The sequence below is a fragment of the Heterocephalus glaber genome, unplaced genomic scaffold, assembly GCF_053883595.1.
Source record: "Heterocephalus glaber isolate CG9 unplaced genomic scaffold, H.glaber_assembly_v1.0 deba00001594, whole genome shotgun sequence".
In the NCBI taxonomy this organism is placed as follows: domain Eukaryota; kingdom Metazoa; phylum Chordata; class Mammalia; order Rodentia; family Bathyergidae; genus Heterocephalus; species Heterocephalus glaber.
This window is the reverse complement of record NW_028258369.1, coordinates 7,261,401-7,280,243: the sequence shown is the minus strand read 5'-3', so window position 1 is coordinate 7,280,243 and position 18,843 is coordinate 7,261,401. Positions and strand designations below refer to the sequence as shown.

The following is an 18,843-nucleotide window of genomic DNA, read 5'->3' as shown; positions in this document are numbered from 1 at the left end:
CTAACTGGATTGAGTTTTTTGTTGTTGTCGCTGTTGTTTATTTTTATTCTCCGTATTGGGGATTGAATCCAGGGCCTTCACACTGAGCTACATTCCCACACCTTTTAATGGTTGTGTTTTGAGACAGAATTTTCTAAGTTGCCCAGGCTGGGCTCAAACTTGCAATCTCCCTGCCTCAGTTTCTCTGAGTACTGGGACTGCAGATGTGTGCCGCCCTGTGGTATTATTTATGATTGTGCTTTGAGCTTTCTTTTTGCATTCTAGATATAAATCTTTTGTCAAATATGTGCTTTACAAATATTTTCTCTCAATCTGTAGTTTGTCTTTCCACATTCTTAGCAGTCTTTCACAGAGCAAGTTTTTAGTTTAAATGAAGCTCAATGCATCAAAATCTTTCTTTTGTAAATTCCTACATCCCAAAGATATTTTACTTCTAAAAGTGATATTAGTTTTAAGTTCACATTTATCTCCATGACTCATTTAGAATTAAATTTTTTTAAGGTAAGAATTTTAGGTCAAATTTTAATTTTTGTCTGGTGAATGCTCAATTGGTTCACCAACATTTGCTGAATTGCCTCTGCATTTTTGCCAGCTGCAGCATAGTCGCATAGGTCTATTTCTGGATTCTATACTCTGTTCCATTGACTTATAACAGCTAGTCATTCTCTAAGTCCAGACAGTCTTGATTACTAGCAATATATAATGTCTTTTCAGTTCAGTAGACTATTTTTCTTACTTGTATCCACAAATTCCTATAAATTTATTTTATTTATTCTACTTTCTTTATCTTTTCATATAAATTTTAGGATATGCTTACATATATCCACAAATAATCTTGCTAGGATTTTTATAGGAATTGTATTAAAAAGGAGGAGAAATGAAATATTTCTTATATTGACTCTTCCATTCCTTGAACATGATCAATCTATTAATTTAGATTTTATATTTCTTCCAGCAGCATTTAAAATTCTTCAGTATATAAGTTTTCTACACAGTTTGTTAAGATTTATACCTAAATATATAATTATTTTTGATCTTTTATACATTGTGTTAATTAAGGTTCCAACAAGTTCATTGCTAGTCTATAGAAATAAAACTCATTTTTGCATGTTGATCTCAACTTCAAACTTGCTGAACTTATTAATTGGTGGAAACATTTTTGTAAACTCCTCAAGATTTTGTATATAGATACCATCTGCAAGCAGGGACAGTTTTATCTTTGTCTAGTCTTCTTTGAGTTTATTTTGCTATTCTTTTTTATAGTTCCTTGAGACAGTAAATTAAATTGTTTATTTTAATTCTTTCCTCATTTTAAAGTAACCACTTAGTATCTACCTATCTATCTATCTATCACCTATTGATATATACAGATATAGAACCCACAAATTTTAATATGTTCTATTTTCTATTATCATTGTCATTTCATTCTATGTCTTTTTAAAAAAATATACCTTTCAGCTAGGGATGGTGATGCATACCTGTAATCCCAGCTATTTGTGAAGCTGATTGCAGAAGGATTGAAAGTTCAGGGCCAGCCTGGGCAACTAAGTGAAAACCTGTCTCAAAAAATATAGGGATAGTTCACTTGTAAATTACCTGTCTAGCATATGCAAAGCCTTGGGTTCAATCCCAAGTATCAACAAAAAGCCAGTGAATTTCCTTTTGGAACCATGGATTATTTGGAAGTCCTTTAATCTCCAAATGCTTGGATATTTCCTGTTTTATATTTCTGTCTTTATGGTAAACTGAACTTTATCATTATATTGCATAGCTCTTTGGTTCTGCTAATTGTTTATCTCTGAAATCCACAGACAAATACTAATATAGAATAAATATTAATGCATTTGTTTCTGCTTTCTTTTGTTTGAAGATTTCATGGTGTATATTTTCCATTCTTTTACTTTCAGCCTACACAAACCATTATATATTAACAAAGTTTCTTGTAGATAGAATGTAGTTGGATGATGATTACTTATCTTCTCTGTCAAATTTCCATTTTAGCTGGTACATTTGGTAAATTTAAATGGTGGACATTTTAATTATGGTGTTCGTTGTACTTATTAGTAATTTACTGCTTAAGTCTGGTGTTTTATTTTCCTTTTCTTTTTGTTCTTTGTGTGTGTGTGTGTGTGTGTGTGTGTGTGTGTGTGTGTGTCTCAACCTTCTTTTCTTACCTTCCTATGGGTTACTTGCAATTTTTCAGAAATTTCTTTTCTTTTTTTTTTTGGTACCCGAGATGGAACTTGGAGACCTTGTGCTTGTGAGGCAGGTGGCAGAACCAGTGAGCTAAATCCCCAGCCTCAAAATTTTCTTTTGATTTATCTACAATGCTGCTTTTTGAATGCATTGTATGGCATTTTAGTATTGCATTACATATACACAAATTATCAGTCTACTAGTCTACCATTTTATGACTTGATGAAGTATAGAAGCCTCCATTTATTTCCCTTAGCTTTTCCAATTTATGATTGTCTTAAATATTTCAAATACCTACATTTAAAACCATATCAGAGGTATCTCCATACTGATTTCCACAGTGGTTGCACCAGTCTACACTCTCACCAGCAGTGGACCAGTGTTATTGATTGATTTCATGATAGCAGCCATTCTTTCTGAGGTGAGGTGGAATCTCAGTGCTGTTTTCAATTGCATCTCTCGAATGAGCAGTGATGTTGAACATTTTGTCCTAGGTTTATTGGCTATTTCTATTTCTTTGTCTGAGAAATGTCTGTTCATTTCAGATGCCCATTTTTGGATTGGGTCTTTAAATTTGGGGGGTCTTTTTGTTTTAAGTTCTTTATAGATTCTAGATAGTAGACCTTTGTCTGAGGAACAGTAGATGAAAAATTTTTCCCACATTGTGGGTTGTCTCATCACACTGTTGGTCATTTCTCTTGCTGTGCAGAAGCTTTTTAATAAGAAGAGATACCACTTGTTGATTGTTTGTGCTAGTTCACGGGCAACTGAGGAGATGCCTCAAAGAACTAGGACTGGAAGTCCCATTTGACCCAGCTATTCCCCTGCTGGGTATCTTTCCCAAAGAATTAAAAGTATCATACCACAGTGATATATGTGCACCCATGTTCCTAGCAGCACAATTTATAATAGCTAAAACTTGGAAGCAGCCCAATTGCCCATCAACTGGAGACTGGATAAAGAAAATGTGGTTTTTTTATAAAATGGAGTACTACTCAGCCATAAAAAATGAGAAATTAGAGACATTTACAGCTAAATGGATGCACATTGAGGCAATACTCTTAAGTGAAATAAATAGGACACAGATGTGTAAATACCAAATAGTTTCTCTAGTTTGAGAAAGTGAAAGTGTAAATAAGGACTAAAGGGTATAATAGATGATGTGAAATAGGAAGAAAAGGGGCAAAGGGGAAAGGGAAGTGGGAGGGGTGAGGGAAAGGAAAGAAGGGAATGGAATTAATATGAGAAAATGAAAAAATGGAAACAAAGTCTTTGTAAATAGGGAGGGATGGAGTGATTGAAGGGAGGGCAAGGGAATGGGGAAAAAATAAGAACCAAGAGAGATTATGTAAAGGTGCAAATTTGCAATGATGAATGTCATTATATTGTATACCTAAAATGTACCAATAGAATTAATTTTTAAAAAGCCACATCAGAGATTTTTCATAATTTTTGCATCTATTTTCAAACAAAGGTAGAAAACTCAAGGAGAATATTGTGTTTATATTTTCTTACCGTTTTCTTTTTTCTTTTCTAATGTTACAATGGTCCTTCTTTTATTTATCTCTTTTAGATTTAGGGAATGCTATTTATCCATTGTTTTAGGATAGATCTACTTGGACAAATTCTCAGTTTCCCCTTTTCTGAGAATATCTTAATCCCTTTAACATTCCTGAAGGTGTTTTCTCTGGATATGCATTTCTGGGTTGATAGTTTTTTCCTTTCAGCCCTTGAAAAATAGTGAGCCACTTCCTTGTAGCCTCCACTGTTTTCTGATGAGAAATACGTTTTCATTTGAACTGCTGTTTCGGCTTAGGCAATATGTCATTTCTCTGTAACTGTTTGCAGTGGTTTTTCATTGTCTTTAGATTACAGAAGCTTCATCATGATGTGTATTAGTATGGTTTTATTGTGTTTGAGATTTGTTCAGGATATTAAATATAAAAACTTTATAATTTTCATGAAATTGGGAAATTTTCAGTCATTATTCCTTTGAATGTTTGCTCACACTCATTATTTCTCCTCTTCTGAAAGGCCAATGATATGAATATTACACCTTTATCACTGTTCACAATTTCTTGGAGCTCTGTTAGTTCTCATCTGTTGATTTTCTGTTGTTAAAATGGGGTGATAATTTCTAATGTTTTAACTTCACCTTAATTTCTTCACTACTCTCTCATCTCCATTCTTTTATTGATCCCTTTTCATAATTTTCAGTTCTAAAATTTTGATTCTTCATTATATCTTCCACTTATTGTTAAGACTTTCTTTATTCTCATTTGTTTTAAGCATGTTCATAATTGTTTATTGGAAAAAGTATGATAGCTGCTTTTAAATCCTTTTCAAATAATTTCAATGTCTGTTTCTTCTTACTGTTAGCATCTCATCTAAAGGTGTTTTGCTCATTCAAGGTGAGATTTTTCTGGTTCTTGGTATGCTGACTGATTTTCAATTCTATGTCAGACATTTGGTGGCTTTATAAGGCTTTGTGTCTTGCTCTAAACTATTTTAGCAGGCCCTCAATGACACCACATTGGTAAGAGAAATGGGGTAAAACCTCAAGATGGCCAGACAGGTGTGGAGAGGGGAGAGAGAGAGAGAGAGAGAGAGACCTCCTTACTGCAGATAAGTGTGGAACTCCACACTCCCCATGAGGTTTTTACTGACATAAAAGAGGTGGTGGTATGAAGATAGGTGTGTCATTATCCCTGGGAGTGCTAAAAATCTAGTTTCTTTCTTTAGTTTCCTTGAACAGTATCTAGTGGAAAAAAAGAAGGGGTATCTCATTACCATTATCTATAGATAAAGATAGAAATCTCACTAGGTTCCCTACTTGGCCTCTGCTATTGGGAATAGGGGAGGGGTGTTATGTTGTTGTTGTTGTTTTCATTGATTTGTGAGTAGAGAAGTTAATGTCAAAATGTTTTCTTTCTTGTTAGTATGTTCATTTCATGGACTTTTAGCATAAAAAACAAAGTTTTGGGGGGACAATACAATTATTTTTGGTTATGCCTATGCATGTTTCTGTACTGCAAGCTTTTCCAACACACAGTCCAGGATATATGAGAGACAAAAAGAAAATGCAGGTAACTCACCACTATGTCATTCCTGAAGTCTGAAGTTCTGAAATTCTTAGCTAGTCTGTGTCCTTCTCTCAAGATAGATATTTATATCTATATCTATATATACATATCAGAGGTTTTAGTAATATTTAGCAAGCAGAATAGGTAGAAGGGAGAAATGTGTGTCTATGCCGCCTTGTCCAAAATCATGTCATTCCTTCTGATTTTTTTAAATGGGGCTATTAGAAAACTGACAGTTACATCTGTGCCTCAGATAATATTTCTATTGGACACATATCTGTGTTTCTGTTGGACAAATCTTAGCTTTATCCCTTGCAAATGAGAAAGCTGGGAAAGAAAAGATGCTATCCAAGTCAATCCTTTACAGTCTAAACTCCCATGATTCTAAGGATGTTTGTCTGGCTTCTTTATACAATGTAACAATGATACTGTTGATCTTTTTATTTACCTACAACACAGTTACCAGAAATAAAATAGTCCTGGAAAGCATACCAAATCCCTCGAAGTACAGTCAAGGGATAATCAAAAGTTATTATTATTTTTTTAAATGCCAATATGTTAAATTTTTCATGGAAAGTAGTTGGTAAGCAAGAATTTCTCCCAAAGGAGCTTATTGGAGGTGCTAATCAGCTTACACTATTTTTTTTTTACTTTTTATTCTGAAAGGAGAATTAATTACTTCAAATAGCCTCACTTCTTCATATACCTAAATAATGCATACCCCTACTCTGTAGAGAATAAACCCAATTTGATAGAAAAATGTTTAATGCATAGCTAAAAATAGCACTGTAATCTCCTTGAAAGAACTCTCAGCAGTCCCTCCCTCCTTTTAGACAGACTTTCCTTTTCTGAAACTGCTAATGAATGGTTCCTGTATCCTTGTAATTCTCTCTTCATCCTACATCCTCCCACATATTTTGAAAGACTATTAAAGTTCATTTTCCTCCAATTTCATGATAAGTAACTTTCCTGAAAGCCATTGGATACTTAGGGAACAATTCCAATCATCTTCCCATGAAATCCTGGTTTCTTAGAAGTCTTGGGTAAAAATTAAGACAGTGTTTTTGAGTTTTAGGTGTAAAATATAAATTTCTCTCACCATCACTGCAAATTTCTTCAAAGGTCTAATTGTCTCTCATCCCAATTACTTTCCTTGAAATATGCATATATTCATTACACCATAAAAAGGGACTTTTTGAAGGTCATTGATGATTTTCTTATCCTAAATTCAGTACTTATATCTTATCCCAAATTCAATACTCACATCCTGTCCTTTTGTTTTACATTGTTTACCAATTCTCCTCCACAAGTTCTCTAGCCTCATTTCCTACTAGACCCTCTGTGCTCTTCTGATTTTCTTCCATCTTTTTTGTTTCTTCACCTGTCATCCTGTCCTCTTCTTGTTATCTAATCATATAAATTATTTGGTACTTTAAGATGTTCTCAAATCTGTCTTTGTTTACCCTTTGTTTCTTTTCTCATCTGAACTATCGATCCAAACACAGCCTCATTTAGCATTTCTACATATATGTCCCCAAAATACCACAACATGGACACAGTTGAAGCCAAACTCCTTTTCTTGCCCTGTAAATGACTTCTCCCTTAACCATCCTGTTAAATGGCTTCAAGATTCTCTGCTTCAATGAATCTCCAGCCCAGAGATTGAGCCACCTTTGATTAAGCATTCTTTTCATTCCATTTTTTCTAATCAGGCACTAAATCAAACATATTTTCCCCTAAAACCTGAAGTGTGATAGAAAAGGGCCTTAAAGTTAATCAGACCCATGTTTAAATTTAGCTGCATTCTTTACCATAAATTTTCCTGAACTTGATATATTATGTAAAATTTCACATGAAAGAGGAGGAAAATACTGCGGTGCTGTACTGATTAGATGAGGTAATACGTATTACATGTTTGGCATAGAGTAGGACTCACAATGTCACTTGCTTCTGGGACCCACTCTCATTCTGTTTCTTTTTTCTGCATTCCCCCTACAACACTCTGTTCAAGCCCCTCACAAAGCCCCCATTTTATCCCATTTCCTTGCATTCTCCTTTCTCCACATGGATATACTTCCCTAATCAATGTCACATTACTTCTTCCAAGTTTGCTACTTTTTTACCACATTAATTTGAAACTTCTTTGTCTTTAACATTGCTGAAAGTTCCTTTTTCCAGTTTCTGTTCTCCTTAACCTGAATCTTCAGTCCTAGTCCTCCAGACTACACTGATCTCTTCCCCAAGGCCATATTGATTCCTTCCCCAAAACTTTCACATCCTTCTGTCTTCAATTCCATACCTCTGGAGTGACAAATCAGAGCTTGCTCCCTTTATGGGACTTTGTGTCAACTGCAGTCTCTTAGGTTTCCTTCTAGCCCTTGCTGTCGGCAACCAAGATTGACATCTAATAGAATTTCGACTTCTGTTTGTTTGCAATTGTCTTAGTCTCGGGCTGCTGTAACAGAATACCATAGACTGGGATGACTTATAAAAAATGGAAATTTCCTTCTTGTAACCCTGGAGGCTGGGGAGTCCAAGATCAAGATGCCAGCTGGCTCAGTGTCTAGTGAGGACCTACTTTCTTGTTCATAGTCTTTACACTGTAATCTCACATAGCAGAAGGAGTGAGAGATTTCTTTTGGGCCCCTTTAATGTGAGCAAAATGACCTCATTTATGAGTGTTCCTCCATCATGAACTAATCACCTTCTCATACACTAACAACATCACACTGGGGATTGAGATTTTAAAATATGAATTTTGGGGAGACACAACCATTCAGACCATACTAATATTCTAGAACAGTGCTTATAAGTACATGGGTTTCACATTCCAGTAACATTTTAAAGCTTAATCTGGCTATGAGCATTAGTTTCATATTTTCTCTTGGTCTAGGAAACAATTTGAAAAATCTTTTGTGATCCTTGATTCATTTAAAAAGGGTATTTTTACAAAAGACAGAAGGGTACAATATTAAAATAAAAATGTTAAAATTGAATAAATGTAGATTTTTTTGAAAAAAAAATTTTTGTTTTGTTTTGTTTTTTGAGACAAGGAATGGCTTTGTAATTCAGGCTGGCCTTGAATTTGTGGCAATCCTCCTGCCTCGGCCTCTGAAGGGCTGAGATTGCAGGCATATGCCACCACAACCTGCTGCAAATAATTTATTTCACTATTCTGATTTTTTTTTATTTCAATGTGGACCAGAGAAAATATTCAGGGAAATTATTGGACAGGCATTTTTACTGCATAATTGTCTCTTTACAACTACTGTTTCTGTAACGTGGGTGTTTGATACTTGGAATATTCCTACCATGAAATAGTATAACTTTTTGTATTTGCAAGCATGAAATAGGTATTATTAGCCTGTCATTCTACAGATAGTAAAACCATGCATAAGAAGGTTGTAACTTGCTCCAGGATTCAGAGTGAATAAGTGTTGGAAGTGAGATCTGAACTTGGTTACTTTGGCTCCAATGTTTTACTGCTACTCCACACTTCAGACTCTATGGATGTATTATGGTACTGTACACAGAATAACCACAGCAATATGTGCCATTTTGAAGGTGGCTTTTGCCACAATATTGCACAATGTGTTTGAAAAGAATAATGACTATATATATATATATATATATATATATACACCTATATATATATGAATATATATATTCCCAAGCAGACTATTTCTATGGAGAGTATTCACAAAATGCAAAGTGCTATACATTTGTAAAATCAACTATAATTATTATAATATTAATAACTGGCATTTCATAAGTAAAGTTTGCCTTAAATCATGAAAGAAGCTTTATTAAATAAAATACTATCAATATGATTTCTAAGGAAGTCCCCATCTATAAGAGTATTTTAGTCTAGCAACAATAATCTACAGAAGAGTTTCGTGTGAAATAAAGAAATTGAAAATTAACCCAATTCACTGCCTGTAAGATTTCAGTCTCAGGTATCACCCTAGGAAAAATAGTGAAGACTGTTAGCCATGCTCTTTTCTTTATTTTTATTCCTTTCTTCTTAACTTGGGGCAACCTTTACCCATTTTTTCAAAAAACTGAATCCCTCTCTTTTTTGCCTCCCTGTGTCCTATAAGAATTTCTTAGCCACTTGTTTCACAATTTCACATTTTTGTATCTTATTTTTTCAGGAGTATGCCAATAAGATACCAAGCCATAAACCAGAGGTATATATCTAGTGGCAATATTTCAGACACAAAGGATGTAGAGATATTTGGAGCAAAGAATGTCACACTGGTGACCCTTAATTTAGATGATAACCACTTTCTGGAATTATAAGGCTAATTACAGATGGTGACAAATGACCCTGAAAGGACAATCCCTCTGAGTACTGTAATATTTAGAAAAGGCTTCCATTAGTTCTTGCCTGTCTCAGTAATTCACCGCAATAAGTTCCATCTTAAAGTATTCTGTTCGGTACTCAAGTTGAACAACTACCTCCTCCCCAAAATATGACCTTCCTTCATTTCACTTTCATGTCTTCTTCTATTCTTCCATATTGCCCACACAAAAGAACATGAGGAGAGGCAAATCACTTCACAGTAGAAGAGTAAGAGCCCTTGTCCAAGAAATAGTTTTGTATTTACACTCTCAGTGATTTTCTGAATATCCTTGGTCAAGTCTAGAAAGATTTTAAAAACAAATTGCACTGTGTCTCCAATTAAGACCAAGATGACATCTGAGTCGTTTAATGCCTCCAGAATTCTGTAATATTATGTATTATGTAAAGTAAAGATGAAGGCATATAGATAGAGAAATATAATATATCATTCACTAAGTAAAAGCCACATTTGACTGAACAAATTTCCTTTTCTTAACCTCTAATGAACTAGAAGATAGTGGAAATTCATCAAAACTCCTAGTATCATTCACTGAAAATTGTGGATGAATTGCAATGTGATTTGGTCAGAATACATTTGATTGAGCAACAAAATGAAAAAGATTGGTTAAATAATCTATGTTTATCCAGAGCAGGATTTCCCAAACTGTATTATAAAGAATAGTATTAGCTGTATAAAATGTAAATAATTGTATTTAGGTAGGAAGTGGTCCCATAAGAGTTTTTTGGATTTAGTAATTCACTTCCAAAAAATAAAAACATTGAATGGAAGAAATAATAATTTTATAGTGGAGAAAATCTGGATAACAACATTTAACCAAGTGATAGAAGTTAATAATGATGAATAATGTTGATATTAGGTAACCATTTCCCTAATAGGATAGGATGAGAAGGTTATATGACCTCTGTGATTTTTTTCCAAAATTCTATAATCCTAGCCTAATCATGAGAAATTAAATCAGGCATACCCAATTTGAAGGACATTCTACAAAATGACTGATAATTATTCCTCAAAATTGGCAAAGTAATGAAAACCAAGAAAAATTGAGAAACTCTCACAAACCATGCTTGACAACTAAATGCAGTGTGAGTCCTGGACTAGATTCTGAAGCAGAAAAACAATGCATTAATGGAAAACAGGTGATATAAAGTCTGGAGTTTAGTTAACAGCAACACACTGATATTGAATTCCTGTATTTGACAAATCTATCATGGTAATGTGAAATGATAAGATGAGGGGAGACTGAAACTGGTTGAAGGGTATATAGGAACTCTCCCTGCACTATCTGTGTAACTGTAAATCTAAAATTATTCCAAATAAAAGGTCTACTTAAAATATTTATGAAAAGTTCCATTGGAAAATTCCTCTGGGAAACTTTAGGTTAAACAAATGATTTTTTCATTGCTTCTAATTATCTGAGTTTCTGGGATACCTAATGAGCATCTAACAGAGAGGATATAGGATGCTATATTTCCCAAACATTATTTGGCCAGCAACCTCTTTTATTTTCTTAAAAAAAAGTATCATTCAAGAAAAGTGCTGACATAGAGAGGATTTCTCCCAATATGTCACAGACATCTAGAATGAAATATGTTCAATTTTTAATCAACAACTTTGGCTGAAGAGAGAAAATGCCATGAATATTAAGTTATCAGAAGGCTTGAAACTAGACAATATGAGGGCTGAGAGAATTACCATTAGATTACACTTAATAGGCTACATCAAATGACCAAAATTAATGGGATACATGTAAATAAATTTATAGTGTACTTTTAGTTAAACAAAGAAAGAAAACAAAATCAATCAAGTAAGTGTAGGGTGGAAAAGAGTGAATATAAATGTCCATCATATTATTGCAAGCATCTTTGTGTCTTAGGAATTCTTTGGTTGAATTAGTATAACTGTCGTGCTCAGGGAAGAGGCCTTAATGGTAATAACAAGGTCCATTTCCAAAGGAGAAAGGAGATTATGTGCATCTTAGAAAATAGGTCATAGCAAGAAATCTTGAAAAAAAACTGGGAACATTACCCTGAAAAATGGAAACCCTTTAGTTTGACAGTGGCCCTTAAATACACACAGATATAAGAGAATGGAATCTAGTTTTTATACCTTCAGAAGTCAGAATAAGGACCTAAGGGAAAAAAAGGCAACCACTTTTGTAACCATTTAACTGCCTCATAACAGAATAATGGAATGGACATTGCTGAAATGAATTAAGCTCCCTGCCTCTGGAACTGTTTAAATAGAAGCTGGATGTCCACCTTTCCAGATTCCTTTCAGGTTGCCTTCTATATGGCACCTAATAAATGACTTCTACATAGCCTCCTCGTAGTAAGATCTTGGAATCTATGAAACCTCAGAAATGGAAAAAATTGAAAGGCACTGGGAAAAGTGGAAAACCATTACAAACACCTTTCAATGTAACAGGTCCCACTCTGTCTTCTAACGATCATTCCTGTGAATATCTGGAAACTCCCTGAAGAAGTACTGAAATTTAGCTAACGAATCAGAGGCAAAATGCTGTCCTTAAGTGTGCACCCAAGAGAATGCTCATGGTGTAATTGAAGTTATACTAGAGGACGGGGAAGTGATAAATTTATCTAGATCATGTTGCTACTGTAAAAGAAGCTTACCAAAATAAACTCATAAATATACAAACAAGTCGCTTTTTAAAAAATCTATTATTTTTTCTCCTATGGAAATAATTGACTTATAGAAAGAGCAGTGTGTATAAGTTCAAGATCTGCTTCAATGTTCTGTCCAAGCTGAGCCACAACCACCTGGAGGAAGGTAAGCAAAGCATTCAGGAAACAAAAGTTAAGGAACAAAGCATCCATCAACTGATGAACACATAAAGAAAGTGTTGTACATATACATAATGGAATACACTTCAACCATCAAAGAATAAAATTCTGTCATTCACAACAACATGGACAGAAATGGAAATAAGACAGTTAACTGAAATAAAGTACAGAAAAGACGAATATTACATGATTTCACTCATGTGGAATCTAAAAATGGTTTAGAGGTTGAGAGGAGGATATCAATTACCAGAGGCTGCAAGGAGTAGTGGGGAGGGAGGGTTGTACAGAGATTGACCAGAAAGTACTAATTTAAAGAAAAGAGTAAGAAATTCTGGTGTTCTAGTAATCACTAGGGTGACTACAGGTGAAAATTATGCGTTATATATTTCAAAAACTACAAGAAAATATTTTGAATGTTTTCAATCATTAAAAAAAATTCGTTTGAAGAGAGATACATTGATGCCAATTTGAACATTATATAGGGTGTGCATCAAAATATCACATGGTAGTGGTGATCTTGCTGTGGGCTGGGTGGAGCCTGGCCTGGTGGTTGAGCTGGGGGACTCTGGAGGAAGGTGCAGCCCGGAGCGCAGCAAGGAGCGCTAGCAACTCAGCTTCCAGAGATAAGCCACATCTGCAAAGGACAGCTTACATAGCATTCTGGCATAGCAAAATGAATGCAAGGAACCAACAGTGACATAATTGAAGGCAGCAAAATCAAAATAAAATAGGAGGATCATTGGTTAGGAGGACTCTGGAGAGACTCGTCTGGTCACTCCATCCAGGTCTCCTTCTCTAAGCAACACCACTTGGCAGTCTTCAGATTGGTAGCTATGCTTTTGTGTCCTTGTACCATGAACTTGCAATGGAACTTTTTCAGATAAGGTCAAGTTAAACTACAGGATGTGAATGGAAAAGAAAGTGAAGCAGTGTTTTATCACGTATTTTTCAGCAGGTCTTCTTGAAATTTAACTAAAAATATGTCACCTTTTTCTTCAGACAACTGCTCTTTACAGTACCAGTTACATCAAACAAATCAGTATCTAGATGCTACTTGTCTGTTGTTCTTGATCGTACTTGGGAAAATATTGTTAAATATTCTCACACTAGGAATAAGAAGAAAAAACAGCTATCAAAATTTTATGGAATGTTTTTGTGTTTCATTAGCATTTGTTGATTTTTTATTTTTGGTAAATATTTCAATTATATCCTATTTCAGGGATTTTGTACTTTTAGGTATTAGGTTTACTAGATACCATATCTGCCTCTTTGCTCAAATTATTTCCTTTACTTATGGCTTTTTGCATTATCCAGTCTTCCTAATATCTTTTATAGGTTATTGCCTGAATTTCTCTGAACTCACCAAACTTTCATCTAAATGTCAGAAGTCATTTTATTTCTTTGCAGTAATTTTGATTTGGATTTCAGTCCTTGCTTATGTTTTGGGAGAACCAGCCATCCACCAAAACCTGAAGGCACAGAATATTTATTCTTACCAATGTCCTGTCTCTGTCAGTATTCAGAGTTACTGCCTGTCACTTTCCATGATGATAATTTTATTTATGGCTTTTATAAGCTCTTGGTTATAAGTTATTACCTTGGTACAGGCTATTCAAATAACTTCCTATATGAATGACACTATCTTATATTTTCCTTCTTCATCCCTCTCTAGTTACACATTGTAAACTCTAAAAGAATACTCTTGCCCAACCTCATTGTCTGTTTTTTTGGTACCTGGTTACCATTTGTACTGCTTCAGGTATTCATTCTTTTACTCAAAGTATGGATTCCTGTATATATTGAATTGAACATCCCTTGGTTGTTTTTTATCAATAGTTTTCTCATTGCCACCATTTGTTGGTTTAATTGTGACAAGTGTTATTTAAGAGATATTTCATAACCCATAGATCCATTCGTTAACTGGAAATGTTGCTTCATTTCACTTACAATCCATAATTTTGGAAAATTGAAAAGCCTATATCAATAATAATTTGTTAATATATTGCCATCTTAAAACTAACCCAATTACAATAAAAATCATAATCTTAGAAACAGGAAAGAATGGTGACTCAGGACATACCAAAAAGTGGGGCTAAACTGAAGTTCTTTTTCCCTCTAACCTTTTATATTTTTCCAGCATACTTTTGGGGTTATGATATAGTTTATTAAATAGAATTGTCTTTTAAAAACAAAATATTCCAAGAAGTTTTTATGCCTATTCAGGACTACTGCATAAATAAATTTGTTATTAATATAAAAGTGAAATGAGTTAACATTTGACCATACTGATGATTTTGTTGCCTAAAAATACTGGATACAAAATGTTACATAAATCTCAGATTTTACCAACTTTAAAATATGAAGTTAAACATTTTATCATATTTAAAACATAAAAATCATTTTCTTAAAACAATCATATAGTACCCCATAAATATGCACGATTCTTACGTATCAGTTAAAAATAAATTTTAAAAATGTTTTTAAATGAAGTAATCACTCAAGTTTATCCAAATGTAGGCAGGGTTAGTCCCTGAGAGTGAGTATTTCTTCAAATTTCGTGTCACAAATACCTGCTTAAGTCACACTAGGCTCAGTGCTGTGATTGGTCAAGCCTTCAAAGCCCCTCCTTATGTCACTCTTTCCTTAGGTAAAGGTACAAACAACTGGCCTTGCAGTCAATTGGTTTAGCGCCTAAGGAAAGAGGCCGCAGATGTATCATCCTCACAACCATATGTAGGCAAGAGTGCCGTGCCAACATTGCTACTACTGGGCAGTGTCAGGGGCCCCAGAGAAGACGAGGTCGGAGACTAATCCAAGAGACAAAGTGAGTTTAGAGGAAGAAGGGGATGGCGGTAGCAGAGGCCGAGGCCGGGGCCGGGACCGGGGCCGGGACCAAGGCCGGGGCAGAGGTAGCAATATCTGGGGCCTAGCACAGTAGACTCCCGCGGACTACCACTCTGCTTTAGCTTGAAGACTACTATGATCGGTGCTGTAATTGGCCGTGGTGGTTCAAAAATAAAAGATCTTCAGTGTTTGACAAAAACACTAAGATACAAATCATAACTGGGGATTCTGAAGCAGAAGTAAAAATTTTTGGTACCGATGAGATGGAAACAAAGGCCAAAGCAGCCCCAGAAGCTCTTGTTAAAAAACAAGCAAAGTCCAAGTCAGAATCCAATGTTGATAATGCCACATCCCAATCCTCTGCTGATAGTGCTGCATCTCAAAGCCCTGTAGATAATGCTGCATCTCAGTCCTAGGCTGGAACAAATTTCAGCACAAGTAATACTGTTAAAAGAGTTCAGCCACTGATAGACTGGGATCAGATCCAGGCAGCGACTATGGAGTGGGAACAAAGAATATGGGAAGATTTACTTCCAATTAAGAAAAATCTTTACATAGAATCCAAAGATACAAGCTTAATGTCTGCAGATGAAGTAGAAAAGTGGAGAAAGGAAAATTTCAATGTAATCTGTGATGATCTGAGAAAAGGTGACAAACGTCCAATCCCTAATCCAACTTGTAAATTTGAGGATGTCTTCCAGGAGGAGTATTCTGAACTGATAGAAAATTTAACCAAGGCAGGTCTCCAAAAGCCAACACCAATTCAGTCACAAGCATGGCCAATTATTCTACAAGGAATAGATCTTATAGGAGTTGTGCAAACTGGAACAGGCAAGACATTGTCCTATTTAATGCCTGGTTTTACTCACCTCGTTTCTCAACCAATAACTAGAGAGGAAAGGAATGGACCTGGCATGCTAATCTTTACTCCAACTAGCGAATTAGCTCTTCAGGTGAAAAGTGAATGTTCTAAGTACTCATATAAAGATCTTAGAAGTGTTTGTGTATATGGTGGTAGAAATAGACAGGAACAAATACAAGATGTGACCAAAGGTGTAGATATCATTATTGCCACTCCTGGAAGACTAAATGATCTGCAAATGAATAACTTTGTCAGCCTAAGAAACATAACCTTCGTAGTCATAGATGATGCAGACAGAATGTTGGATCTGGGGTTCAAACCCCAGATAAAGAAAATCCTATCAGATATATGTCCAGACCATCAAACTGTCATGACAAGTGTGACTTGACCAGATGCTGTCTGTCAACTTTCCCAATCTTATTTGAAAGAACCTGTGATCGTTTATTTTGGTACTCTGGATCTAGTTGCTGGAAATACAGTGAAGCAAAATATAATCATTACCACAGAAGACAAAAAACGAGCTCATATTCAAGAATTCTTAAATAACATGGCACCTGAAGACAAAGCCATCGTGTTTCTTAGCAGAAAACTTGGTGACGACATAACAAGTGATTTAGGCATCCAGGGCATACCAGTACAATTATTGCATGGTGATAGAGAGCAGGAAGAACAGGAACAGGCATTAGAAGAATTTAAAACTGGAGATGTGAAAATTATGATTGCAACTGATTTAGCATCCTGAGGTCTCAATGTTGATGATGTCACACATGTTTATAATTATGATTTCCCACGGAACATTGAAGAATACATACACAGAGTAGGACGTACTGGAAGAGCAGGGAAGAGTGGCACATCGATAAATCTCATTATTAAAAATGATTCGAAGATTGCCAATGAACTGATTAACATTCTGAAGAGAACCAATCAGAGTATCCCAGAAGAACTTGTAAGCATGGCAGAGGAATATAAATTCCTTAACCAAAAAAGACATACAAAAGAAAGATCAAGTAAATCTCAAGGAAAACCCAAGGAGTTTTATTAAAGTTTATGTTGAAAAGTTGTACCAAGATACTGGAAGATTAAAAGCAAGTTAAAGATAGGTAATACTGAAGATACATAGAAGTACTGGAAACATTCTGCCAGGAAATTGGAAGAAGCACCAATTCTTAAATAATATCCCTAAGCTTTTAATCTTGTTCATGTTCCTTAATAAAATGTTTTAAAATGAGAGTGTGAGAAATTATGTGGGGGGAAATTAAATGTTATGTATTGGTTAAAGTATAGTTTTTATAACCTGTTATGTCCACCTATATTTTCTAGAAGAAAAATATGTGCTTTTCTTGCTTTAAATGAGTTGTACAGAATTGAAGCTTATTGCAGGTAAAATATTCTTTTTCCTCCAGTGATTGGTGCCACAACAATCCCTAAAAATAACTCCATTATCATCCCCTTGGTTTTTTCAGTTAATTAGAAAGTAAGTGCTAAATGTTCTAGAAGAATCCACAATTCCATTTTATAAGACTGATGTAACCAACAGAGCAGAGTGTCTAACTCACCGGGAACCAGATACTTAATAGGAATTTTTGATACTCCCTCAGTTTGGGGACAGTTATTTGACTTTTCTAGGCCTTGATTTCTCCATTCATAAATGGCATGGTTATATTAAATAATTTTGAAGTTCCCTTCCCCACTAGAATTCTCATATTAGAACTAAAATTGTACACCCCAGCTTTGTGCTAGAATTTGGTTTAAGGAAAACTGCATCCTTGTATAGTGAATCAAAAAAGAAAAATTTTTAATTACCCAAAAAGTATATTCTGAATTTTTAATTGATTTTTTGTAATGTGTTTCCCAGAATTTCTTTCATTCTTTGCTTTTACTTTTCATCATATTTTACTTTTAATTCATTTTGTCTTGTGATCAAAACCATGCACACATACATATTAGGGGGAAATGGATGTGAATGAAAATATAGCTTATGCAATGGAGAAAACACTACAAAGTCAATTAATTGACACTTTTGGTATAAGAGGCAATATTAGAAAACTCATCCTAACTTTATTTTTTTGTTGTTGTTAAATTCTTTTATTGGTACATTGTAGGTATACAACACAATTACATTTCTCATTGGGAATTGTACCTTTACATAATGCATCTGGTTCTTATTTTTTCCCCATTCCTAGCCCTCCCTTTACCCCCTCCACCCTTCCCTATTTACAAAGATTTTATTTCCATTTTTGCCATTTCTCAGCATTTTTCCTTTCCCTTCTTTCCTTTCCCCTGCCCCTCCCACCACCCCTACCCCTTTGGACCTTTTCTTCCTATTTTGCATTATCGATTATTCATTCTAATCATTGATACATTTTAGGTATACAATATAATGACATTCATCATTGGAAATTTGCACCTTTACATAATCTCTCTTGGTTCTTATTTTTCACCCTTGCCCAGCCCTCCCTTCAACCCCTCCAGTCCTCCCTACTTACAAAGATTTTGTTCCTATTTTTCCATTTTCTCATATTAATCCCATTCCCTTCTATCCTTTCCCTACCCTCCCACTTCCTTCCCTTTGCCCCTTTTCTTCCTATTTCACATTACCTATTATACACTTTAGTCCTTATTTACACTTTGTTTCTTACACCAGAGAAACTATTCAGTATTGCTTTTTCACTTCTGGGGATCTTCCCCAA

General features: G+C 34.8%; 1 protein-coding gene, 1 long non-coding RNA gene and 1 pseudogene across 2 annotated transcripts in view; 2 read left to right on the top strand and 1 right to left on the bottom strand.

The window, feature by feature from the left end:
- LOC147823257 (uncharacterized) overlaps positions 1-18,843 on the bottom strand; it is a 479,935-nt gene that overhangs the window by 157,592 nt on the left and 303,500 nt on the right. The window lies entirely within an intron of this gene.
- LOC106007841 (putative G protein-coupled receptor 160) lies at positions 13,405-14,445 on the top strand (annotated as a pseudogene).
- On the top strand, positions 14,922-17,322 carry Ddx53 (DEAD-box helicase 53). Its single transcript, XM_021245357.2, is given in 4 exon segments — positions 14,922-14,969; positions 15,185-15,362; positions 15,365-15,486; positions 15,489-17,322. Coding segments are annotated over 4 exon segments (2,055 nt in total). The 3' UTR covers positions 17,196-17,322.